Source organism: Arvicanthis niloticus, chromosome 10 (genome assembly GCF_011762505.2).
Source record: "Arvicanthis niloticus isolate mArvNil1 chromosome 10, mArvNil1.pat.X, whole genome shotgun sequence".
Taxonomy (NCBI): domain Eukaryota; kingdom Metazoa; phylum Chordata; class Mammalia; order Rodentia; family Muridae; genus Arvicanthis; species Arvicanthis niloticus.
Window position 1 is genome coordinate 21,014,438 of NC_047667.1, and position 27,642 is coordinate 21,042,079.

General features: G+C 43.9%; 1 protein-coding gene and 1 long non-coding RNA gene across 3 annotated transcripts; one reads left to right on the forward strand and one right to left on the reverse strand.

Moving 5' to 3' along the window:
* The first annotated feature begins 9,083 nt into the window (after positions 1 to 9,083).
* Rab29 (RAB29, member RAS oncogene family) lies at positions 9,084 to 14,400 on the forward strand. Of its 2 annotated transcripts, none has more exons than XM_034513723.2 (6): positions 9,084 to 9,238; positions 9,402 to 9,657; positions 11,992 to 12,063; positions 12,755 to 12,936; positions 13,589 to 13,710; positions 13,978 to 14,400. In XM_034513723.2, exons 2-6 carry the CDS (start codon positions 9,534 to 9,536, stop codon positions 14,090 to 14,092), a joined length of 615 nt encoding a protein of 204 aa, XP_034369614.1. In that variant the 5' UTR covers positions 9,084 to 9,238; positions 9,402 to 9,533; the 3' UTR covers positions 14,093 to 14,400. The 2 variants fall into 2 exon arrangements, with proteins under 2 accessions (XP_034369614.1, XP_034369612.1); XM_034513721.2 differs by having other exon boundaries at positions 9,114 to 9,291.
* Positions 14,401 to 15,252: 852 nt separating this feature from the next.
* Positions 15,253 to 26,836, reverse strand: LOC143443654 (uncharacterized). Its single transcript, XR_013112806.1, has 3 exons — positions 26,760 to 26,836; positions 15,634 to 15,913; positions 15,253 to 15,530 (listed from the first exon to the last, which is right to left on the reverse strand). It is a non-coding gene; the product is annotated as an uncharacterized LOC143443654 (long non-coding RNA).
* Between the last annotated feature and the right edge of the window lie 806 nt (positions 26,837 to 27,642).

Below are 27,642 nucleotides of genomic sequence, written 5' to 3' on the forward strand. Positions count from 1 at the left end.
CAGAAACTGGTAACATTGTGTCCTTGTCAGGAAGCTCACTGCCCCTCTTTCGCCTGGCCCTCCAGCTCACAGGATGGTGTCACCTACATGTAATCTGGGTCTTCCTACCTAATTTAATCTAATCTGAAAATTTCCTCAAGACATACCTAGAAGTCTATTCCTGCCGTGGGGGTGGAGGTGGGCTGAGAGTGTTTCATGGCAGGCAGGGAAATGAACCTGATTAAGCAAGAAGGAAAACTCAGTTCCGCCAAACTTGGTGCTGGGTCAAACTCCTAGAGAGTCTGACACCAGGCAACCACATATTGCCAGCATATTTAAACACAGTACAATTTGAAAAAGTTTCCAGCCATAATGATTACAGTTCCAGGTACACAATGAAGCTTACAGAGTGACTACACAGAAACTCCTTTACATAATACATTTGACCACAAAGACGGGTTCTATAGTTTAAGGGCCTAGGATCCGGTGTGGTCTCTGACTGAGATAGCATAGCAGGCTATAAAGTATGTAACATCTCCCCTAAGAATGGATTCTCTTAACTGAACACTAAAGATAAAGGTCTTGAGAGAGAGTCTCTGAGATAAACACTCTGGGAGACTTGGTTGAGGTCTGGCTCTAACCTTAGCAAAGGTCACCAGGTTATTGGCAACATCCCCTCCCAGCTTTCTGGGTGGGAAACCAGTATTTATTTCCTTCATTGAGGAAACATTCTTTGTTATTAACATTCCCAGTTTCCAATGTTTATCTCTGAGCATGAGGACCTCTTGCCCACTACATGTTCCCGTGGTGATTCTAAATTCCATAGGTTAACTATCAAGATTAGGCCGTCATCATTGATAAAGCAGTGAAGGAGCAGGCTGGTATGAACTGGAATCTTCAGCAGGCTCAAACATATTTCAGAATAAAAGATGAAAAGCAGAAAGTGAGAAATGAGGAATGCAGCCATCTATCAAAAGAGTGACGGTGACCATGCAAAGGTGACCATTGTCCCTGGCTTCCAAACTCTGTTCCAAAACTGTATGAGCAATGCAGATTTCCAGACTCTAAATGTATTTCCCTGTCTCATCTTTACAACTCTCCCTGGGGAAACTACAATCAGAATGACAGTTTAGTAAGTAAGGAAGACACCTGTCTCCATCGAAGGAGTACGATTGTTTCTTTCCTTTTCATTATCGACTTTAAAGTTGACCTTGAGCATCTGACTTTTTAATAAAATTTTATGCGTGGGAGTGCTTTGCCTGACTGAGTGTATGTGTGCAACCTGTGTATCTGGTGCCAGTGGAGGCCAGAAGAGGCTGTCAGTGTCTATAGGCATTCTACCCTGAAAACTCTGATCCAATCAGAAGAGGTCATTGAATCCCTGGAACCAGAGTCACAGACAGTTGTGAGTTTGTGAGCTGCCATGTGGGTGCTGGGAACTGAACCTTGGTCCTCTTCAAGTGTGGGCTGTGCTCTTAACTATGGAGCCATCTCTCCAGCACTGAATTTTTAACTTCTGATTCTTTTGCCTTTGCCTCCTAAAGTGCTGAGATTACAGACCTGACCTATGATTTCTCCTTTGGCAGAAATCCTGTGACTTTGGGAAGCAGCAGACTGGTATATCTTTCCTCTTAAGATTTGACCCCTCCACACACACACACCTTTATTATTTATGAATCTACTAGTTCTTCTCCCAGATGCCCTGGGCCAAACACAAACCCTTGAAGCACTCATTTACTTTGCAGCATGCTGGTAAGTCAAATAATTATAAACTGTCACATAATTTCAAAAAAAATATATTCTTGAACATTTTATTATTTTTATGTGTATAGCTGTTTTGCCTGCACATGAGTGCACCACATTGCATACTGCAGCTGGAGAAGCCATTGTGGAGTTACAGATAGTTGCACACACCAGATGTTTTTGAGCCACCATGCAGATGTTGGAACTTAAAACCTGGGTCCTCGGCAGAGCTACCAGGTGCTCTTAACCGCTGAGTCATTTCTAAACCCCAGTTGTTACATAGTCAAGTAGCCAAAAGTCAAACAGAATGGCAACAAAGTGGAAGAAGAAGATGTAAGTAGAAAAGGTTGGTGGCACTAACAAAGGACAATTTATGATGAGCTGATTCTTCAATCAGGCCCTCAGCAGCTTCCTCAATTTAGAACCTGGTCTGAGAATCACAGATACTTACAGAATCAGAGCCTTCTTACCCAAAACCCTAGAGGATGCAAAAGTTTGAAACTCTCTTTCTTTTTTGGGAGGAGGGGTGGTGGTGGTGGAGGTGCAGGGGTCGGTTCAAGACAGGGTTTTTCTGCTGTTCTGGAACTCCCTCTGTAGACCAGGCTGGTCTCGAACTCAGAGATCTGCCTGCTTATGCCTCCCAAGATGGGATTAAAGGCCTGTGCTACCACTGCCATAGTAAGTTTGAGACTTTCAAAGTGTAGGAAGATTTAGCTGTGTAGAGAAAACATGAAGAATGGTTCAATGGGTGAAACTTCCTAGGTAGATACACAAAGTCAAAATTGGAAATGGGCTTTAGAAGCTGAGAGTGTGGCTTAATGGTAGAGTGCTTGCTTATTATACAGCAGGCGCCAAGTTCAGTCCAACCGACCCTGAAGGGGCAGGGCAAGGTGGGGATGGGGGGTGGGGAGTGACAACATCGACAAAGGAGTCTTCTGCTGGGCAGTGGTGGCACACGCCTTTAATCCCAGCACTTGGGAGTCAGAGGCAGGTGGATTTCTAAGTTCGAGGCCAGCCTGGTCTACAGAGTGAGTTCCAGCACAGCCAATGCTATACAGAGAAACCCTGTCTCAAAAAACCAAAAAAAAAAGAAAAAAGAAAAAGAAAAAAAGAGGAGTCTTTTGTACTAGTTTATGCTGGATAGTTAATCTCAGCACTTGGAGGCTGAGGCATAAGATTGCTATGGATTCCAATTTATCTAGGGCTACAGAATGGGGCACGATCAAACAATTTTTAAAAATTAAAAGAAAAACATAAAGGACCTCATTTTGGGGGAGGAGGGCAATTCCCACTTAAGACCAGGCAAGAAAAGGTTGGCAAATCCGTTAAAAGAATGGAATGCGTGCATAGAAAACTTTGAATACTTCTGGGATGGTCGGTCAGCTTGGGAAAGATGGTCAGTTGACAATGAAGAAACAATAATGTTTTAGAAATGTCTCTCCAGGATGAATTAAAGAGAAACTCGACAAATGATTGCACAAGTCCTCAGGTCATGGAGATTGGTGGCCTTGTCACGGAGGTGCTCCAGTGTAGGTGACACACATCTGCCCTTGTCACGGAGGTGCTCCAGTGTAGGTGACACACATCTGCCCTTAGCTCTATGTAAGTTCTGTTAGCCAGTTGTGCCGTTAGAGTTTCCAATGATAGCTCTGCCCTGTGTAGGAGGCCAGTTTATATAAAGATTGATGAACAAAAATCAAAGCATAGAAATTTACATGAACAAGAGATGAGGGGGCCAAAGGATTAATGAGAGCGTGAGATGGTATTCATTTTAGACAAAGGGCAATAATACACATTTGGGAAGAGGCAATAGAATGAGTGGGTATCTAGGCAACAGTGTTAACATCTAGAGGTGTTTCACAGAGAAAAGACAAACTGGGGAAATATAAGGTACTTCAGAGGGTGTTTATTGAGGCTCAAACCACCCTAGTGACCAGTCTCTAGTGACCAAGGCTGTTTTGTAGCCTTGACTTGTGAAGGACAGTCCTCCAGGAAGACTATTTGACTTACAGGCATACAGAAAAAGCTGCATCAAATGGCACTTCCTGAAGTCACAGGTTCCTAAAGTTATTTCTAATTGAAAGAATCACCAAATCAATTTTTTCACATTTAAGCTGGCTGTTTGAGTTTGTGATAAAAATCCTCTGATCAAAAGCAACTTAGGGTTTATTTCATCTCACAGTCAAGGCAAGAAGCTGAGAGCAGGGCTGCAAACTATTCCATTTCCCATTACCGGTGGCAGAAGGACAACAGTAACTATGAAGGGACACCGCTTTATAACTAACCCAGGCTGATGCTTAGCTAGCCTTACATCCAGAACCATCTGCCCAGGAGCCACCTGGTTCTTGTGCTGGGTCCTCCTATACCAATCAGAAAGACAGTCCTCCACAGACGAGCCCACAGACCAATCTGATCTAGATAAATCCTCACCGACTTCCTTTCAGATGACTCTAAGCTGTGCCACATTGACAAAGCTAACTGGGATGACAGTATATAAAATATCTCCTTTGCCTGACATTTCCTCAAACTCCTTACAGATGACCTTAAACTTTGAATCCTCCTGCCTCTACCTCCTAAATGCTGGTTTTAAAGGCATGTACCACCATAGCTGGTTTATGGTAGCTGGGGATTAAACCCATGAATTCTAGGTGAGCGCTCTACTCTACCAAGTGAGCTACCTCCCCGGGCCTTATTATAACATTTACATACACACACACACAAATACATACATACATGCATGCATACACACATACATATATACATACATACATACACATATATACACATACATACACACACACATAAATACATACATGCATACACATACATATATACACTCATACATACATACATACATACACATATACATATGTACATGTATACATACATATATACACACATGCATACACACATGCATACACACATACATATATACATACATACATATATACATACATACATACACACACATGCATACACACACACATAAACACATACATACATGCATACACATACATATATACATCATACATACACACATACATACACACACATACATATGTACATGTATACGTACATATATACACACATGCATGCATACATGCATACACACATACACACATGCATACAAACATACATACATACATACATATATACATACTATTATTTTGGTCATAATAACCACCAATTATTGTCCCTCGCTCTCCTCTCACTCCCACTGACTCTGTTCCTCTTTCGTGCTAGTCCCCACTTTCTCTCTTCACTTCTGTGGTGCCCACAATGGGTTGAATCAGGGTTGCTTGCCAGAGCATGAATGAGCTTAGTTACAGGAACATGGGCACCTTACCACTGGCTACACCACTGGAAAAAAAAATTGCTTGTTGCTCGGTGTGGCAGCCTTTAATCCCAGCACTCAGGAGGCAGAAGCAGACAGAGGCAGATCTCTGTGAGATCGAGGCTTGGATGGTCTACATAGAGGCTTCCAGGGCAGCTAGGGCTACATAGAGAAACCCAGTCTCAAACAAATTGCCTCTCCAAGGAGAATGGAAGGACTTCAAGAGTCACTCCCTGCTCCATTGGTGAGCCCAATCTTAGCAGGCCTTGTGCAGAGGACCACAGCTGCTGTTCATGTGTTCATGAGTACAGCAGCTAGAAGGTGGAATTACACAACACCCCTCCTACTTCTTCCTTCAGTTTTTCCGTTCTTCCTGCCACCTCTTCTGCAGTGTTTCCTGAGCCTTGTATGGAGTAACACGGGTCTCCCATCACTTCTCAGCACTTTGACCAGGTTGGGATCTCTGCAATGAATGATCACCCACTACAGGAAGTTTCTCAGATCAACGCGGACAGCACTAATCGATGGGAGTAAATATAAGTGCTTATAAAGCTGTTTGATGGGCATAGCTTATCCATTTAGCAAAATCAACAGTAGTAGTTTTCCCACTAGGTCCCCAGCCACGGGCTTTTGACAAGGTTTACAGTATAAGATGTGAATGCCCTGTTAAGAAGCTAGTCTCAAAAGCCGGGCAGTGGTGGCGCACGCCTTTAATCCCAGCCCTTGGGAGGCATGAGGCAGGTGGATTTCTGAGTTCAAGGCCAGCCTGGTCTACAGAGTGAGTTCCAGGACAGCCAGGGCTACACAGAGAAACCCTGTCTCGAAAAACCAAAAAAAAAAACAAAAAAACAAAAAAACCCTGAAAATTTAAAGTTAGTAAACAAAGTAATACCTTCCATTACAACATTTCCATATATCTCTATCTCTATATTTCTCTATGTCTACCTTTCTTTCTTTCTTTTTTTAGATATTGATGTTCTCTGTTCCAATCACCACGTTAATTGTTGTTGTTTTGACACTGTTCAGCACCCGTTGGCATTTACTGCCTTGTGCTACTGTGCAGCTGTTTTTTTTTTTTTTTTCCTCCCACTTCTCTGGTGATCACTTCTTAGATTTTCTTTTTAGGACTCTCCCCATCCTATCTCTTTAAGCATTTCCTAAGGATTGGTGTCTGGCTTGATTATTCTTTAGTCTTTAGAGTATTTCTCATGGCTTCAAGTATATCTGCTTTCATGTTATTTGTTCTTTATCACCAAATAATTCTGTTCAGTATTGAGACAGGAACCTCCATGTGGGCAGGTCCGCCACAGCCTTCCTTCTATACATCAATGCAAAAATCTCCTTTCTCATCTCTCCCACTGCTACGGGAGGCCATTGGCCTCATCCTCGTGTAGAGCTCATATTCTGAGCATTATTAATTCTTTTTATATACATACATTCACCTCAATCACTCCCTTTAAAAAATTAATCACCACATCCTTATTCTTAAAAAGGTTCCTCAGTGTTGCCTCTGAGGATCCAAGCCAACAAAAAGAGAATTGCTCCCATTGTTGGTTGGTTAGCAGAACTAGATGTTAGGACCTTATTGTTGAAGACATCACATGCTTTGATTGCAGTTCATAGAGAAATCAAGCTGGAACTGACCTGGAAGTTTCATCTCTGCTAGCAGGGGCTAGCAGGCTGCTGGTGAAGGGGTGTCACTGATGGTGAACCCCGTATATGTGCTACACTCAACTTCAAGCAAGATGTGTCCAGTAAAGGTGTGACTATTCTGGGGACAACCAGTCACTTCTATTGTTATTTTCACTTTATGTGTAAGAGTGTGTTGCTTGCATGTATGTCTGTGTACCATGTGTGTGGTGGTTTCTATAGAAGTCATAAGGCAGCACTGGATCCCCTAGTAGTTACAGATGGTTATGAGCCTTCCTGTGGTGAGGTGCTGGGAATTGAACCCTGGTCCTCTAGAAAGGCAACAAATATTTTTGAATGTTGCATTGTCTCTCCACACCCCATCTTCCCAAGTATTTTTAAACTGGATTTGAGGCTAGCTGCTGCTTCTTTTTTTTGTTTTTTCAAGACAGGGTTTCTCTGTGTAGCCCTGGCTGTCCTGGAACTCACTCTGTAGACCAGGCTGGCCTTGAACTCAGAAATCCACCTGCCTCTGCCTCCTAAGTACTGGGATTAAAGGTGTGTGCCAACACTGCCCGGCTTAAATTTTCAGTTTTTAAAAGAGAGGGGAAAGGGAGAGAGTGGTGGAATAACTCGGCACCCAAGTGCGTACACACACACACACACACACACACACACACACACATTTTGTGTGGTGTGCATGTGCTCCTGTAGAGGTAGTAGAAGCAGAGACAGAAGCAAATGAATCTGGAGCTCAAAGCCAACCTTGGCTACAGAGATTCTGTCAAAAGAGAAAAGAAAGAAGAGGAGGAGGAAGAGGGAGAAGAGGAGGAAGACAGAGAGGGAGAGGAGGAAGAAGACAGAGAGGGAGAGGAGGAGGAAGACAGAAAGGGAGAGGAGGAGGAAGACAGAGAGGGAGAGGAGGAGGAAGAGGGAGAGGAGGAGGAAGACAGAGAGGGAGAAGAGGAAGAAGACAGAGAGGGAGAGGAGGAGGAAGAGGGAGAGGAGGAGGAAGAGGGAGAGGGGGAGGAAGACAGAGAGGGAGAGGAGAAGGAAGAGGGAGAGGAGGAGGAAGACAGAGAGGGAGAAGAGGAAGAAGACAGAGAGGGAGAGGAGGAGGAAGAGGGAGAGGAGGAGGAAGAGGGAGAGGGGGAGGAAGAGGGAGAGGAGGAGGAAGAGGGAGAGGAGGAAGAGGGAGAGGAGGAGGAAGAGGGAGAGGAGGAGGAAGAGGGAGAGGAGGAAGAGGGAAAGGAGGAGGAAGAGGGAGAGGAGGAGGAAGAGGGCTGGCGATGTCACTCTGTTGGTAGATGACTGGCCTAGCATGCTTGGATTTCCTCCCCAAAACTACAAAATTGGATGTTGTTACAGTAGAATCACAAGTTCAAGGTCGTATGTAGGAAGTTAAGGCCAACTTAGGCTACAGAAAACCCTCTCTCTAAAAAAAAAAAAAGAAAGAAAAAAGAAAGAAAGAAAGAAAGAAAGAAAGAAAGAAAAAAAGCCGCCCCCCCCCCAAAAAAATGAAGCTTATTCTACTAGCCACAATTCCTAGCTAAGGGACAGGCAGGACAGAAAAATTACAGGTAGAAAAATTTAAAATATTTGCCAATCATTTTATGAGTATTCAGAAACAACAGCAGCGACAAAAGGAAATGTCCTGGTGTTCAAATAACATGCGTGTAAGAAATGTGGAAGTGTCGATGAGGAACTGTCTCTTGCTTAGTCTGCATTGCTAATGCTATAGCTAGTTATTAAGTGTTGTGACTTTCGACATGGATATTTTTTTAAAGGTTGATCTTTTGGGTCAAATGTGCCTGTTATTGGTCATATGGAAAATATGAGATCGTCTTTACATGACTCGAGATTTAACTCTGTATTTAAGACAACAGGAAATGGACTTCACTTGGAAGTTGGACTTTTATTAATGGAGTAGTTTATCTTCGTGTTACAAAACTTTTAAAATACGGTTAAGAAAAGCCATCTGAAACCTTTAAAATGTGATTTTAAGAAAACATCTGGGGAACAGATTTAGACAGGAGAGATCATGGTCTACGTAGTTCAGGGTGGCCTGGAGTTGCTTTCAACTTCATGTCTTGATCTTGGGAGAGGAATTGGTGGGGTTGGTGGTCCTTGAACACACTTGTTGCTGAAGATGATGGATGAACTTGGATTTTATGATCCTCCTGTCTCCATCTCCCCAAGGCCTGGATTACAAGCCTGCACTTCCACACCGAATTTTAGAATTGTTTTCAAATAGATTTCTAAATTCTTTAAAGTTTGAAAACCTTAAAACTTTTATATAAGTTTGCTCAAGATAGCTAGGAAACTTCATTTCCCAAGAGTGCACGCGGCAAGTCGCCACACTGGTCTGGTCGCTTTGCCAAGAGGCACACTGGGAAATGTAGTACCCCGAGCAGCGGGGCTCACACTTTTGACGGAAGACGTGAAGTGCGCCGCCAGTGGCAGGATAGGGACCGCACAAGGACTCTGCACACCCCCAATTTTGTGTGCGCGGTGGGAGAAAACGTCCAGGTCATCTGTACCTCTCCAAGCAAGGTGCTGGCCAGGGTTCAATGCTGGCAAGCTGCTCGGAGGTCCCTGATAGGAAGGTGCCAACAGCCGGGGGGATCGAGCTCGTACCCGCCCCACCCAGGCTGCGGCCGCGAGGGGAGGAAGCGCGCACAGGCCGAGTGCAAAAGTTTCCTTTTCTGCTTTCCAGTCAGAGAAGCTTCAACTAACCGAGGGTGGAGATGCCTGACTTCAGTTGGAAGAGAACCCGAGAGCCAAAGGGGTTAAAATAAGCGACTTCCCGGAAAAACAAACAAACAAAACCCTCTCCCCACCACTAGCCATGGGCAGCCGAGATCACCTGTTTAAAGTGCTGGTGGTGGGGGACGCAGCCGTGGGCAAGACGTCTCTGGTCCAGCGCTACTCCCAGGACAGCTTCAGCAAGCACTACAAGTCCACCGTGGGAGGTGAGCGGTCGCGGGTGGCTGGGAGCAGGGGTCGAGGCTTGCAGCCAGTAGCCTCTGGGTACTGAGGTTGCCTCTAAGGGGTTCCCAGCCTGCGCCGACTGCCTACAAATATAGGGCAAAGTATACAGGTGAGAGATGGTGAGGGTGGAGGGGTCTGAGTCGAGGCTATCCACAGCAGAGAGCTGCGCCCTCCCGCAGCCATGCACTGCCCGGAGCAACTTCTCCAGTCAGCAAAGGCAGCTGAGCCCCGGTTCACGTTCAGATCGAGGCAGATCTGCTTCCTACCAGCATCAGATGGTTGTTGAGGAAAGAGCCGACTTGAGCTAAGGAGGAGAGCCCAGGAGCTAAGCAGTCAGGAGGACCGGGTGTGGGGAAGACTGGGGGACAGATTCTGGTCAGGTCTGATGAGCCCTACGGGGGTAATTCGTGAACTTCGTGGGAAATATGAAGAATTCACGAAAGAATGTGGAATACACCCCGAGTGGCCTATCTTCTTCTCTCACACTGGGGAAGGCAGGGAGGAAGAGAAAAAGAAGCACTAAAAGTTCATTTCTTTCCCAGTGTGACCTTTGGACTCAACTGAACTGTCCCCCCCCCCCCGCCCCCAAACACACACACACACACACACACACACACACACACACACACCACCACCACCACCACCACCACCACCACAAGTAGAATGTAGTTAACAAGGTGGCAATGTTAAAGAGTAAAATTACACTTGTACCAACATAGATTTTGAAAATGGGTTCTTGGGTACATACGAAAGGATTGTTTGTTTGTTTGTTTGTTTGTTTGTTTGTTTGTTTTGGAGATGGGGTTTCTCTGTGTAGCCCTGGCTGCCCTGGAACTCACACTGTAGTCCGGGATGGCCTCGAACTCAGAGATCTGCCTGCCTCTGCTTCCCAAGTGCTGGGATTAACGCCACCACTGCCCGGCTGAAAGGATTTTTAAATTAACTCTTTACTTTGAAATGAGAACTTTAAAGAACATTTGGCAAAGGACAGAAGAGATGAGATGGGTCAGTGGGTAATGGTGCTTTATGCCAAGCCCTGAGTTGGATTTCCTAACCCCACAAGATGGATGGAGGAGGCTCCCAGACGTTGCCTTCTGCCCTCCATGGGCACTGTGGTACAACCACACACTATAAAATAGTTTTTAATTAATTTTTCAGAAGTATCTGGCAAAATTAAGGGTTCAACGTTTCAGAGATTGTTTCCTGACTACTTTGCCCACCACTCCTAAATACCAGTCCTTATTTCATGGATTTGGGTTAAGAATGTCCCATGAATTAGTTTTTACCAGTGGTCTTAGGTTTCTGACAGTATGAACGTAATTGATTCTGGCAAGTTTTGATTTGTTTGTTTTTCCCGGTGTTTATTATAATTTCTCCCTCATTTTTACTTCTGTCACAGATATAGAAGAATATGTTTCTGAACTGAAATTATTCTGGTTTTCTCCTTAACAAATAGCTTTTCTGGTACAGTATGTCTAAACCTTTAATTCCAACACTCCAGAGGGTGAGACAGGAGGATCTCAGGTTGGAGCTAGGCTTTGGATGGTGCCCCTGGAATAGCTGTTCAGCCCAATCTCATGGAGTTTCAGCATCTGCAGACCAGTGGAGGATTCAGCATAGCTCTTAAGCGGCAACCATGTAGCGTCCTCTGGCATCTTGTTCACTTAACCGGTACCTGCCTGACATAATTGCCACAGAGGTTTTCATTGTGCTTTCTCATAATACTGCATGATTAGATACTAATAGTGAAGTTGAGGTGAAAGATACTAAACTTAACTTCCTTTCCTCCACCTCCCCCCTCATCCTCTCCTTGAGAACTCCTACCCACACACCCCCAAAAATCCTCCCAGAAACCATTTGACCTGAGAACAGGAATTATTGTCAAAACCATTCCTACTTTCTTGTTCCTAGCCATAGAGATAATCAGTATGAAATACTTTGATCTGATAGAGGAGAAAATACTGAAGACCCTTTGGAGAGTATGAAGTATGTGTCCTGACACTTATACACCATGGAGACTCATCTCCATCTCCTGAAGGCTTAAACTTAATTAGAGTGTCATGATCCTGGGGGTGCCACTGTATATTTGATCTGAGCTTATGCCGGGATTAAAAAGAAAACCATTTACTTTGTGTATATGTGTGTGTGGACATGTGCACTGTGACATACATGTGGAAGTCACAGGACAGTTTATAAGCTTGGGTTATAGGGATTTAACTTGGGTTGTCAGGGTTGGCAACAAATACCCTCACCTCACTCACAGAACCACCATAAAGACATGTTTTCATTAAAGTATAATATCCATATATTTCCAGTGGATTTTGCTCTGAAGGTTCTCCAGTGGTCTGACTCAGAGATGGTGCGGCTCCAGCTGTGGGATATTGCAGGTAAAATGGGAAAAGCAGACAGTAACAAGGGGAGAAATTATTTAACCAGCAAGCTGTTTGGGGTGGTGGGAGGCGGAGGATGAATATGGAACGGCAAAGCTGGCATTGCTTTTTTCCTGAAGCTACAAATTTGAGCTGCTCTGAGCTTTCAAGATGATTTTGGAGAATTATTGCTCCAAAGACAAAGAGGCATAATGCCATCTGTGTGTGGGTGGAAAAGCGGTGGATTATCCAGAGGTGGATATTCCCCTAGTTGCAGAGTGGGCGCCAGATCTTCAGCTGACTTTACTGAGAAACAAGGTCTCCAGAAAATAGAGACAGTGATAATGGTGAACCCTTATTATACGCTGCTTTTCATATTTCAAATTTACTGGTTCATTAGCCCTGTCGTGAAAGCCTTTATCTTGTGCTGCATGTGACAGATCTGAAGTGCTCAGCCTGATTTTCTTAAAGTCACAGAGAGCAAGTGGCAGACAGGGATTTGAACATCGCAGTCTGGATACAGAATCCACAGTGGAAATGATTGGGTTTGATAATCCCTTAATGGGATAGACAGAGTCAGAGGGGGAGGACAGGCCCCTTCTCTACCATATATGCAGATGTCCTACCTTCCAGTGAAGGGAGGGTACTCGGGTATCAGAGGGTGCTCACCGTGAGAATCATCGTCTTGAGAGCTCTCTCTTCTCTCCAGGGCAGGAACGTTTCACATCCATGACACGACTCTACTATCGAGATGCTGCTGCCTGTGTTATTATGTTTGACGTCACCAATGCCACTACTTTCAGCAACAGCCAAAGATGGAAACAGGATCTGGATAGCAAGCTCACACTGCCCAGTGGGGAGCCAGTGCCCTGCCTGCTCTTGGCCAACAAGGTGTGTGGCCAGTTTAAGTAAATGGCCTCTGGCATCTATCAGTGGCCAGAGTAAAGGTATCTAAAAGGCCCTGTTTCTGAGCATGTCCACCCTGTTTTATTTATTTTTTAAAGATAGTTCCCATGTCACCAACCAAGGTTGGCCTAGAACCCACAACCCTGCTTCTCTTGCCCAGGTGCTATAATTAGTGTCCCTTGCCTGGCCACCAACACATCAGCATGCCTGTTTGTTCCTTTCAAGTTGGAAGAGTCACCTCTTCTTTCTTTTAAAGAAATTTTGAGGAAAATGGTTTCGCTTCTCCCCACCCCTAATTTTGTGTTTTGCCTACATGTATGTCTGTGCACTGTGTGTGTGTGTGGGGGGGGTGCCTAAGGAGGCCAGAAGAGGGCATCAGATTCATGGGTCTGGAGTTACAGAATGTTGTGAGCTGAGTGTAGGTGGTGCTGGAAATCGTGGTCCTCTGGAAGAGCAGCCGGTGCTCTTAACTACTGAGCCAACGACATCCCCGAGAGTGACCCTTTTTTAAGGAAGAATGTTGACTGTAGATTTTAGATGTTGGGGGGGTCTTAACCATTGGTTGAAAACTGTTCTAAATGCACAAACTCCTATGAAGATTACGGTGTTACCACTTAATGCATTTTATTTTTGTCAGAGTGATCTGTCCCCTTGGGCAGTGAGCCGGGACCAGATCGACCGGTTCAGTAAAGAGAATGGTTTCACGGGTTGGACAGAAACATCAGTCAAGGAGAACAAGAATATTAATGAGGCCATGAGGTGAGTCTCCTCTAGTGTTCCAGAGACAGGCACACAAACTGGTGTCTATTGTGGCCCCATGGATCCTCTTTTCTGATTTCTGAGCAAAGAAGTACAGATTAAGCCTCTGGGATGCCAGCTTCCCTAAGATAATTAACATACAGAGGTGCTTACACCTTGTGTCATTGTGCAGTGCTCCTGGTGATAAGACAATGCCTGCTCTATCTCCTTCTTCATCTGCCTTCCCGGGATCACTTTTCTTGTTTTCTGTTTGTTTGTTTTTTTAAGAGTCCTCGTTGAAAAGATGATGAACAATTCCAGAGAAGATATAATGTCTTTGTCCACCCAAGGGAACTACATCAATCTTCAGAGCAAGCCCTCCTCTGGATGGACATGCTGCTAGTTCTGTGTGGCTCCTTTTCTGTCCCAGTCTCTGAGTCATTCCATCTCTTCCTGTTGGTTGCCCACCTGGCATAAAAGTTCTGTTGAGAATATTTGACCTGTCTCTTGCCAGTTGCCTGGAAAGGAGCCCCACTGTGACTTGGGAATGGCTGCCTGGGACCCATGTGCATTTGTGTTGTTCCTGGATGTTGTCTGTGACTTACTGATGGCCTGTGTACTATATAGTTAGTGTTTTCTGTGTGACAATGATCACCTCATTCCTCAACTGTGAGATGAGTTCATGGGAAGGAATAAAAATTAGCACTTGTGTATTGTGTTTTGTGATGCTGGGGATTAGACTCGGGGCCTTGCTTCTGCTGGACAAGCACATTGCTACTGATGTATATCCTAGCCATAATATCTGGGTTTTAAAATAATTCTCAGGGCCAGCAAGATGGCTCAGTGAGTAAAGGCACTTGCCACTGAACCAAAAAACCTGAGTTTAGTCCCAGGGGCCCATGCGTAGGAAGAACTGACTCACGAAAGTTAGTCCTATGACTTGTGTGTGCATACACACATACACACACACACACACACACACACACACACCTATGACTTAGGCACACACACACACACCATGACACACTCTTGCTCTCAAGCATACAAAGTAAGTAAATATAAAAAGTAAAAATATTATAAAGATAATTGTGGTATATATGCCTACAATCCTCGTGCCTGGGAAGCTCAAGCAGGAGGGTTAAATGTTCAAGGACAGTTTGGACTACATAGTATAAGATCTCATCCTTAAAAATAATAATAGCTGGTTATGGTGGCGCATGCCTTTAATCCAACACTCGGGAGACAGAGGCAGTCTGATCTCTTGTAAGTTCGAAGCCAGCCTAATCTACAAGCGAATCCATGACAGCCAGGGCTATTACATAGAGAAATCTTGTCTTGGAAAACAAACAAAAATAACCAATAATAATACTCACCAATTTTTGAGATTTTTCTTTTCTATTTGATGTAGAAAAATACCATGAGTTCAGATTGATGGAAAATGAGATCAGATGGTCTTTCAAGCAAACTCCATTTTCTTCCAGATTCTTCCTGTTTTGGATCTAACATTTCAACATCAGATTTTGGGGTGCAGGTAGAAGACATTGAACATCCAATTTGGGGCGACTGGTGGTAAAGTAGAATCACTGTGTTTTTTAAGCTTTTAGTCATAATTAACTTTACCTTGACTTGGCTTCAAGAATAGCCAGGCTTTAGGCTGGAGAGATGGTTTAGCAGTTAGGAACACTGCTGCTCTTAGAAAGAAGCCAAGCTTGATTCAATCCCAGCACCTACACGGAAGGCTGACAACAACCTGTAACCGCAGCTGAGAGGGATTTGTTGTCTCTGGCCTTTTATATGCATACACAGATGTACATGTACACACCCACAGATACATACAATACCTAAAAACAGGAAAACAAAACAAGTTCATCTTCAGCCACATTTTTTAAAGGAACAAGAAGAAGAAAGTCAAGCTTTTGACTAGGAATAGTGAGTGGTACTCACCTGTAATCCTGGCAGATGGAAGGCTAAGACAGAAGAATTTGAGACCAGTCTGGGCTACCTAATTAGACTGTGTTTCAAAACAATAAAAAGAGGCTGGAGGGGTGGCTCAGTGGTTAACACTGAGTGGCTAATGGTTAGTGGCTACAGTGACTGGTCTTCAATTTCCAACACCCACTTGACCGACAACCAACTGCAACTCCAGTTTCCAGGGGATCTGGTGCTCCCTTTGGCATCCTCGGGCATCACATGTAATGTGCAGATATACACGCAGGCAAAACACCTATAAAATAAAAGTAAACAAACACAAACCTTAAGCTTTAAAACTGTATCATGATAACATTCCTTGTTATTCCCCACATTTTTAAAAGATTTATTTTATGTATACGAGTGCTCTATCTGCATGTACACCTGCAGGCCAGAAGAGGGTATCAGATCCCATTACAGATGGTTGTGAGCCACCATATAGTTGCTGGGAATTGAACTCAGGAATTGAACTATGGAAGAACAGCCAGTGCTCTTAACTGCTGAGCCATCTCTCCAGCCCCCATAAATTTTTTAGTTTTTAATTTTATTCTCAGGTTTATCTAGGGTTTCTTGACCAGTAGAGGCAAGGGTTTTAGGGTATGTCCTAGGCTGACATATTTTGTCATTTAGATTGTTTTGTTTCAAAACAGGATGTCACTCTGTGGCCCCATCCAGCTTGGCTAATGTCTCAGTGCATAGCTGTAAATGAAACCAATCGGCCCAGTGATCTGCAATGGGTCTGTTCTTCATGGCAGTAGGGAGCTGAGTGAAAAAGGGAAAGGAGAGGTTAACCAAACAGGATTCGGTTATGAACACGGTGAGTAGCTGGTGCTTAACAGACACAGAAAACAAATACTCATGAGCCTTGGCCTTAGAGTGGAGAAAGGACACACTGAAAATCATTAGATAATTCACATACTGTAAATTAGACAGAAATTTGTTAAGTTTTCTCCAAGATTTACAAACTACCCAAGGCTAATCTCAGTGAATTTGAGACTATAGTAAGGCCTGAAATTATTGGCTAGGTCTTAAATAAGTGTCTCATATCTGGTTCATCAGAACCACCATACATGCATGTGTATGGTATGTGTGCATGTATATGTGCTGTGTACACGCATATGTGTGTATTTGTATATGTGTTTCATGTTTAAAGCTTTTTAGAGGAGCAATTTTAAATCTATTCAATGAAAATTTCTAGAAAAGCATGGGAATGTGTTTTCAAAGGTTTCCAGGTTCAGCCAGGTTTGGAAACCAGTGCTGACAAGTGTGGTATAGCTAGAGACCATTGTCTTTTCTCTGTGGCACTTCTTGGGCATCTGGATGTTCTGTTAACTCTCCACTGACTCTGATGTACACACTAGGCTTGGAAAACCACTCTGCAGAGGCTGGAGAGACGGTTCGGCGGTTAAGAGCACTGCTGCTCTTCTGGAAGACAAGGTGAGTTCCTGGTACCCATGTCAGGTGGCTCACAGCCACCTACCTGTGTGTAACTTCAGCTACAGAGAGTGTGATGCCCACTTCCGATCCCTTCAGGCATGTACACACATGACAAACATACAGAAAACACACAACATAAGTAAAAATAGCAAAAGATAAAATGTTTTTTAAAGGAAAAGAAAAAGAAAACCACTCTCCAAAGAAAGAGGTTACTAGTATGGTTGTACAGGCCTGCCCTGTACACAGAGGCTGAGGCAGGAACATCAAGAGCTCCAGGCCAGACTAGGTGAGCCCCTGTTTAAAAAATAAGGCTGGTGAGATGGTTCAGCAGGTAGAAAGAAAGAGGCGGGGAGGGAGAGAGAAGCTTCCTGCCCCAGGACCCACATGGTTAAATGAGAGAACCAACTTCCATTGGCCCATCATGCTCCAATCTCTCCACCCAGCCAGGACACATAAATAAATAAATGTGATTTAAAAAAAAAAATAAAAACAAGCTCTCTGTCCCTTCTCTTTCTGACCCCTTTCTCCCTTTCTTCTTCCCTCTCCCCACTCTCCATGTGTTCCTGGCCAGCCTCTCCTCTTCTCTTTCTCTATCCTTCTCTGTCCCCTCCTCTCTCTGCCTCTACTCCCTTCTTAACCACCCTTCCCATGCCTCAAATAAGCTCTGTTCTATACTAAAAAATAAAATAGAATAGAATAAACAAAAACAAAAGAGGGTTTCCAGAAGCCAAACAGGAGAGGACAGAGGACTCCGTTTGGGTTTTGGAATGAGGTCTCACTCCGTTGCCCAGGATGCTTCACTCTCCCAGTACTCAGATGAGAAGCAGGCACCACTGATGCCATCACCCAGCCTTTGGGCTTTTTTTATATTGAAATTCTCTTATATTGCTATTGTCAGATAGCCGCCTGACTATAGTTATTGTCTCTCCCTCACCATTTCCCCCTCTCTCCCTCTCTTTGATTTTTATACAAAGCATATTACCATTCACCCTGGGAAGACCTAAGCCACAATTGCCTTGCCTCAGTCTCCTAAGTGAGTGGACTAGAGGTGGGCACCATCACTGCCAGGCCCAACCGCCATGGTTTTAGAGATAGAATTGTCTTAACAAATTCTATTTATGTAAAGAGAACAATGGGTTTTGTGTGCTTATTTGAATGCCTGGGAAAGTCACAGTGGGAACTAGGTCTTGTATTCTTGGTGGTTAGTATTTATCAGCCTTTAATGTGTGCTTGTTAATGGGCTGTTTTATACTATTAGTTCAAGAGTATTGGGGAGAATGGAAAGAATTTTTTTGTTTGGCCTTTTGAGACAAGGTTTTGTATATCAGACTGCTGGGGGTCCGAAAATCCAAAACAACCCAAGCATTTTCAAGAGTTCAGTGAGACAAGATCTTTAATTGAATTAGACAGCAAAAAAAGCAGACGATGGGTCAGGGACAACAGTACAGACTGGGGAGCTGACTGCATCTTCAAATGTTCATCTTAGTAAGTATGTAAGCAGATGTCAAAAATTTCTTGTACTTAGGCTGCCACTGATCAGTCAGGGCCGCAGAACAGACTCAGGAGCTGAACTGCAACCTGGAACCAGAATGCTACAGAGTTTTTAAGCCCAAAATCCATAAACATCTGTGCCAAGTTAAAGTTACATTTTTCCACCAATCAGGGTTTAGGGAAAGGAGAAGTCCTTAGGAACATGTCTTGGTGGTACATTTATCCTGTTCCCTTTGGTTGAGTTATTCAACTCTGTCAGGGTCTTTATAGAGAGGGGATCAAGCTATGACATTGTGCATGTGAGACAAAGATTCTCCCAACTAAGCCATATATCCTCAGCCCAATACTTTTTTAAAGGACTGTAAATACTGTTGATTTATTACTATTGGTTGTTTAGCCCTGTGATGACTCTATTCTTTGTCTCTTTGTTTTAGTTTTTTTTTTCAAGACAAGGTTGTTCTATGTAGCCTTGGCTGTCCAGTAACTCACTCTGTAGACCAGGCTGGCCTTGAACTCAGAGAGCTCCTGCCTTGTCTCTCTAATGTTGAGATTAAAGACATGTACCACCACACCTAGCTATTGATTCAATTCTTGATTTAAAAAAAAATACTGCTTGAAGATATAACCATTTAATTTTTTTTGTTGTTTTGTGCTTTTTTGGGGGGAGGGTCAGAGTCTCATGTAGCCCAGGCTTGCCTAAAACTCCTGACTTCCTGCTGAGGTTGCAAACATATACTAAGCATGGCTGTGACCATTTTAAAAGATGAAATGGTTTCTTTCCAGTTTGTTGACTTTTTCAGCATTGCTAGACGCTGGCTTGACAACTTGTCTAGCTTGTCTCTCAGAGTTGGGAGACATTTTAATCCTAATCCTCACTAAAGAAAAGAACTGAGGGTCTGGGAGATGGATAGATCAGTGGGTGAAGACACTGCACAACCTGAATTTGCTCCTCAGACCCCATAAAAAAAAAAAGCCTGGCACACACCTGCAGTTTCAGCATTCTGAATGCCAAGACAATGGGTGGAAACAGCAGGCCAGCTGAGAGCAGACCAGGTAGCCTGGAGCACAGACAGAAACCTGCTCTCAAAATCAAGGAAGAAACGAATTGACTTCTAAAAGGCTGTCCTTTGACCTCCTCATGCATACTACATGCACACACACACACACACACACACACACACATACATACATACAATGAAGAAATATTGCTTAAAAGAAGAAATTCGCCTGGCAGTGGCGGCGCACGCCTTTAATCCCAGCACTTGGGAGGCAAAGGCAGGCGGATGTCTGAGTTCGAGGCCAGCCTGGTCTACAGAGTGAGTTCCAGGACAGCCAGGGCTACACAGAGAAACCCTGTCTGGGGTGAGGGGGAGAAAGAAGGAACTCAATTATAACTAATGCTTTTTTTTTCTGCCCCACCCATAAATAAGAAAATAACCGAGCTATTTAAGAAACTGGTGCCATGTCTGAGAGGTGTGGTTGTAGTAAAAAGTGATTAGGACCTGGTGTGTAGGTGCTGCTTCTTTGCTGATGTCTTACTTTGCTCTCTGTTGCTTCCATAAGCACCAGGACTAAACGCAACCTGAGAGGAGAAGGTTTATCTCATTCTGCAGCTTCTAGCACATCATGAAGGGAAGTGAGGGTGGGAACTCAAGTGGGAACCTGGAGGCAGGAACTGAATGAAGCACAGGCCATGGAGGAGAGCTGCTTTCTGGCTTCCTTCCATGGTTTGCTCAGCCTGCTTTCAGGACCAGCTGCCCTGGGTGGCATTGCCCACAGTGGACTGGGCCCTCCCACATCAATCTATAATAGAAAAAATGGCCCCAAAGACTTGCCTACAGGCCAGTCTTATGGAACTATGTTCTCAATTGAAGTTCCCTCTTTCCAGAATACCCTAGTTTGTGTCAAGTTGGAAAAAAAAAAAAAAACTAACCAGCATGGTAACATACTTGGAATACGAATATTGGGCTGGGGAGGTGGCACAGTCATTAACGTGCTTTTCTTGCAAGGATGAGGGCCTGTGCACTCACATATAAAGCTGGACAGGCAGCATGTGCCTTGGGCTTGCTGGCCAGTCAGGTTGGCTACTGAGTGAGCTTCAGGTTCATTGAGGGTCTCTGTGTCAAAAAGTAAAGTAGAAAGCTACCAAGGAAGACATCTCCAGCCACTATGTATGTGTGCACACAGAGTCGTCACTGTGGTCCCTTCTAAGGACAAGCTTCCCTTCCAAACAACACACGGGTCCTCTCCATGACTCAAATAAGAGACCCAGCTGTGAACAGAAATGGATTAGAACCCCCAAATCACTGAGGCTGCCACCCTGCCACACAGCACCACGTGGAACCTGCTAGAGCCAGGGGGAAAAAAAAGTGGGCACCTGGCCTATGAGCTCAGGGCAGGTGTGCCAGCAAGCATCATCCCACAGGGTTGTTTTCACCTCTTGTTTTCTAGGACTTATAAATGTCTACTCTTGCACAGGCGAATCTTGAATGCTCTGCTTTTGTTTGTTCGCAGCTCAGTCAGGTCTTAGGACTGCTGTGCTTGTTTTCCACCAGTCCACAGTACAACATTCTCCACCATACCCCAGCCACACCTCAAACACTCCATCTTCTTCCTACATCTATTATTCTTTCTCTCACCCTATAGACTTTTGTTTTGTTTTACTGCTTAATTATGTATCAGGTTGGCCTGATGCTGCTTGTATTCAAATACTGGTTCCTTAAGACCTGGTTGCCTCAGAGAGGAGAGAGTCCTCGCTTAGATCCTGTTGACACTCTTTGACCCTGCCCCCAAGTTATTTCTGATTGGGGAATAAAAATGCCAATAGCTGGGCAGAAGAGACATAGGTTGGGTTTAGGTTTCCCAGGCTTGGGGTCAGAGGAGAACCAGGAGGGGAGGGAGAAGAAGGCGAATGGAAGAGAAGCCGCCCTGGGTTAAATGAAAACCTGACCCCTAGGGCTGGCCAATTGGAGTTAAGAGCAGCCCAGATGAAACATAGTAAGTAATAACTCAGGGTTATGATAGGAAAATAGATCGTAATAGCATAGAGGGTAGATCTCTGCCCAGATCTTGTTGTTGCTTAAGGCTTATTGTAAAAAATAAAAGTTGTCTGTCTTTTATCCAGGAACTGAAGGATCAAGGCAGGTAGAAACACCGGATTGGGATTAAAAATTTCTACAATATAAGTATAACCTTCCATTAGCTTTAACAACCACTAAAATCTGTGGGCTCCACAGGAACACCCTCCTAGCTACATCTTACAGACCTCAATTTCCTTTTTATTTTTGTCAAAGTTTATCTCCTACTTTCTCCTCCTTACCCACCCTCTTTCCTTGCTGAGTCTACTCCACACTGTCCTGGGTTGTTTATCCTCCAATAGTTATTGAAGCTGAAGGGGGTCACTGTCACTGATTGGATGCTGCAGAGTGGTAATGTCAAACAGATGCAGTCGTCCTCCAAGTTAATACCTCACTCAGGGAATCATATGGAGTTACATCACACACCCAGAGCTTCTACTGTGGAATTCTTTTCTGAACATCCTACTCAACACTACCACATCCAAGGTTCGCTTGAACACTGTAAACATGTTAACTGAAAGAATACAGCTGATAAACAAAGATAAGCCAAGCAAAGAAAAAAAAAAACACCAGATGTGTAAATCTAAAGAGAAACCAACCCGAACGTCTATAAATAAATAAATAAAAACACAGTAAGTCAAATAAAAAACAGTACAAAGTCTCAGCAACAGAGTGGGTGAAGGAAACAGTAGAATGTCTGCAAAATAGAAGACAAGCTGGGGCCTAGAACTGTCAAACAAGGGCAAAGATAAAATACCAGTGGGAAGTTAAGGAGCTATGAGACACTTTGAAAAGACCAAATTAATGGGGTGTAGGCATGGAAAAGAATCTTATCCTAAAGACATTTAAAAAAAAATCTTCAAAAGAATCATAATGGAAAATCCCCCAGAGTTAGAAAAGAGATGCCAATTCAGATACCTGAGGCAGCACACAGACAAGACCAGAAAAGAATCTCCTCTTGTCAGACTACAATTAAAACACTAAGTACAGAACAGAGAAAGTATATTGAAAACAGCAAGAAAAACCAAGTCTCACAGAAAGGCGGTCCCACCAGAATACCAGCCCGTTATTCATCTGACACTTAAAAAGCAAGAAGGGCTTGGAGTGATGTATTTCAAAACCTAAAAGATAACAACTACCAACCCAGAATACTCTACTAGCTGAAAGAACGAAAGGAAAATAAAAACTTTCCATTATAAAAATAGACGAAAGGAATTTGTGATTACTAAGCCAGCCCTGCAGAAGATAGTTGAAGAGGAAACACTTATACTTAAGAGGAAAAATAAATCCATCCATAATGAGGCCACAGGGAAAAAATAAATCATGCCGGAACAACAAGAAGCAACGAGGAAGAGAAAGGAACAAATACTACAAGTGTTAGCATTCCTTCTAGGCTCCGCCCCACAACAGCCAGGCACGCCTGACTCACTATAAAAGGGGTTGTTTGCCCCCTCCTCACTCTCCTACCCTCTTACTTTCTACCCCTTCTCTCCCTATCCCTTCTCCCTCTCTCCACTTCCCCCCTTTTTCTCCATGTGTTCCTAGGCAGCCTCTCCTCTCCTCCCCTCTCTCCCCTCCCCTCTCCTCCTCTTCTCTCCTCTTCTTTCTCTCTCTCTCTCTCCTTACTCTCTCTCTCTCTCTCCTCTCTCTCCCTTTCTCTGTCTCTTTTCCCTCCTCAACTCCCCTTCTCATGCCCTAAATAAACTCTATTCCGTATGGCCAGTACCTCACGGGGAAGGGATGCCTCAGCATGGGCCCGCGGAGGCACCCCCTCCCACCTCACCATACCGCGCTCTACCAAACATATCCTGGTTCCTCTTCCTTTTTATAAAACAGAGCAACAAAGTCAACAATATGGCAGGAGTCAGCCCATAACATTCCATAACAATTGTGACTATTAATGGTCTCAAAAGCAGGAGCCTCCAAGAAACACACTTTACCATAAATTGAGAGATATCGCCTTAGAGTGAAAGGGCGGGAAAGGTATTCCAGGCAAACGGTCCCAGGAAACATGCCAAAATTCCTATTCTAATATCTGACAAAATAGCAGCTATAAAGAAAGATGAAATTTGCAAGAGAATGGATGGAGGATACTATATCAAATGAGACAACCAGGCCCAGAGAGACAAACGATGTGTGTTCATCTCATGTGGGTACTAGCTTTGAAGTTTTAGATTTGTGTGCTTAATTTGTAGAGCCCAGGAAGCTAGAAAGGGTCTGTGAGAAAGTGATTAGTAGTACGGGTGTGATAAGAAAATAGAAGGAAGAAATACTGGGATTTAAGGCTTAGGCCGATACAGCAGTGTGGAGACAGGAGAGGAAGATGTCGGGGCAGGAAAGCTAATAGTCCATGGAAATCCACCACTTGTGAACAAATTAAAAGTATGATTTTTTTTTTAAGCTTTATTTTTTTTTCTCATATGTGTGAGTGTTTTGCCTGCTTGCATGTGTTTACCACGTGCCTGGCTGGCCCCTTGGAGCTGAGAAGAGGGAATCTGTCCCCTGAACCTCAACAGAATTAGAGATGGTTGTAAGTCACCATGTGAGTGCTGGAACCTCAACTAGGTCCTTTGTGAGATCAACAAGTGCTCTTAACCACTGAGCGTAGGGGCTGGAGAGTCGGCTTAGTGGTTAAGAGCATTTGTTTCTCTTGTAAAGGACCCAGGTTTGGTTCCCAGAATTCATAGGGTGGCTCACAAATATCACTTCATTTCAAGGGGATCTGATGCCCTCTGTTGGTCTCTGAGGGTACTGCAAGGGTGTGATGCACAGCTGTGCTTGCAGGCAAAATGTTCTGCACATAAAAAAATGAAAAAAAAAAAAAAAAGATTAAAAGAGAGTTTGAATACAGGTATCCTGCACAGATGGACTATGCATCTCCCAGAAGATGTGAGTAACTGAATGAAAATCTAAGTGCTGACTGTGGGATATCTCCCTATAAGTTATTTGTCAGAAAAACTCCAAAGGCCCCCAAAACGACACTGGCTATGGCCATTGCTCTTGGTTGTCCTCTAGAACTACTCTGTAAGGCTCTGTTGCTAAAGATACAACATACTTTCATTGCAGGACACAGAGAAGCCAAACTTAAACTGACCTGAATGAAGTCTTCTTCCCTGCTGGATAGCTTTCACAGTGCCAGGAGGCGCTATCCAGGCAGATGGAGGAGAAAAGCCATGAGCAGTATTACCCACCAGCAAACCCTCCATGCCACAATACTGGCCTGCCAATCAAGATACGTCTGCTGGTGCAATGGTAACACACAGGTTATGGCAGTAACTGGCTCCTTTTGGATTGGATTTGAGACCTGTTCCATAGGAGGAAATCCATGTTTGTTACAGGAAAGTTAGTTATTAGTACATGGGTGGGAAAGCCATAGTCCCAAGTGGGAGGCCATTTACAGTTAGCTCACTAAATAGACAGACATGCTGCCGAACTGCCTTCTAAATACTTATGTTTATACACATAAATTAGTACTGCCCTCAACACTGGCCAGAGAAGCTTGTCTCTGCAGTGGTTAACAGTTAATGAAGAGACTTATAACTCATTAAGTTGCTAAGGTTAAGTGATTATTGAGTGCTCAGCCCCAAACAGGACATCTGTATCAACCAACACTACCACCTGCCCCATGCAAGGCTCAGTGAACATCTAAGAAGAGAGATCAGGAGGAAGGTAAGAGCTGGAGGGTTGAGAAGAGTGCTGTAAGTTGCTGCCTCTGAACAAGACGAGAGCATTGCACTTGAGAATGCACTGTGGCTATGGTTACCTTCACAAGACCTTGCAAGATCAAGCTAACTAGATCTGTCAGCTTTCCAGCAGGTTGGGTTTCCAAAGGGAAAAAGGGGGGGGGGGAAAGACATAAGAAGTAGAGAGGGGAATGTTAGGGATGCATGGGAGGAGTGGAATGGAGGGGATAGACAAAGAGCACTTTGTTCAAAATAAAGATTTTCTATTTGCAAAGACACATTATTTAGAACAAAGCCCCTGCAACCGATCAGCTAATCTTTGGCCAATATGAAAAGGTAAGAATATTCTACAGTGTGTTCTAAAAAATCCAATCAATGACTGAGAACAGGCATGCCTTGGCTTTGTCTTTTGAACAGAACAACAGACGACTAAGCAAGGGAGAACTAATCATGGGACAGCCAAGGCCATCAGCATTTAATTGAAGATTTGCTCTTTATCTTTACTAAGCAGGCAGAATTGTTCCATGGGGCTTCCATAAGTCACTATTTAAGGTATAATTGGATTCCTTATTTTTAACTTTCCCTCTCCCTGTTTTTATTGTTGTCCTTTTGAGTTAAAGTCTCAATCTATAGCACAGGTTGACCTGAAACTCTATATACAGCCCCAAATGGCCTCAAACGCAGAGTCATCCTCCTGCTTCAACATCCTGAGTGCTAAAATCACAGGTGTATGCATTATCTCCAGATTAACTTCATTCTTTACATGGTCTGTCTTGTATCTTTGGAACACTACCTCATTCTATCTGAGGCTTTTCTTTTTACTTTGTAGCTCTAGCTGGCATGGAACTCACTATGTTGACACTAACCTGGATTCAAACTCTGCCTCTGCCTCTCTGCCTCTCTGCCTCTCTGCCTCTCTGCCTCTCTGCCTCTCTGCTTCTCTGCCTCTCTGCCTCTCTGCCTCTCTCTGCCTCTCTCTGCCTCTCTCTGCCTCTCTCTGCCTCTCTCTGCCTCTCTGCCTCTCTGCCTCTCTGCCTCTCTGCCTCTCTGCCTCTCTGCCTCTCTGCCTCTCTGCCTCTCTGCCTCTCTGCCTCTCTGCCTCCTGAGTGTTAAAATTCAAGTCATGTGCCACCAAGTCCAGCCCAGGAAGCTTTTTTAAAACTTGTCATTCTTTTCACCTCACCTTTTTCACCCCACCCCTCTAGGGTTACTGGTCACCAGAAAATTCCTCAACTATGTAAATTACTCATTATTAAACAGAGCTTAGCACAGTGCCACAAACTTATAACAACACGTAGGAATCTGAGGTAGGATTCCAAATGCCAAGTCAGTCTGGGTTATAAGAAAAGGCTCTATCTCAATAGTAACAGTCAACACCACCACCACCATCATCACCACCATCATCCAAAAATACCTCCCAAAGCTGCAGGTGAGAATAGGTAGGAAGTATTTTCAATTCAGACATAAAAAAAAGAAAGTGCAGAATGTGTCTAGTTATGACTGTTTAAAAGAAACTCTGCTGTAGTTTCCAGAACCGTCTGGAGAGTTTCAGCAGAATAATGGTGTGCACACCTATTATAAGGACCTGTCTCACATGATTGTGAAAGCTGGCTAATCCAAAAGTCCCAGTGTGGGCCTGAAGGCCAGAAAACTAGATCTATTATTCCAGTCTCACTGAAGGCTGTCAGGCAGAACTCTCTCATATTTGAGAGAAAGCAGCCTTTTGTTCTACTCGGGCCTTCAGCTGATTGGCTGAGGTCTTCCCACGTTGGGGAGGGCTGTCTGCTTTACAGAATCTACCAATTTAAATGGTAATCCCATCAAAACACTCACAGAAACGACAGAATAGCTTTTGGCCTAATCCCTGGATGCTGACCTAGCCAAATTGACATGAAATTACAAGCTCTTTATAATACCTAGTAAACAACATGTAGTATTTTGATACCCTCACACACAATTTCAGTTTTATTCATGTTCCAGTCAAGAGCTAATTACATGGGATGGAAATATAGAGAGGCGGATAGAAAGAGAAGGGTCCGCAGAGTTTGTGATTTATCAGGATGTGAATCAGAAGAACTGGGCAGCAAGACCTAATTTTGTCACTCAGATCTGCAAGGTGTGTGTGCCTCTTAAACTGTCTTTGAAATAAGAAAAGCAGCAATTCTTTCTATTTTTTGTTTGAGGGAACAAATGTCTCAAAAATTTGACTGACTACAAGGCAGCTGGTTGCATTTGTAATTGAGCCAAGACATAACTGCACGTCTCCTCACTCCCAGGCTCTTCTCTGTCACTTAGGT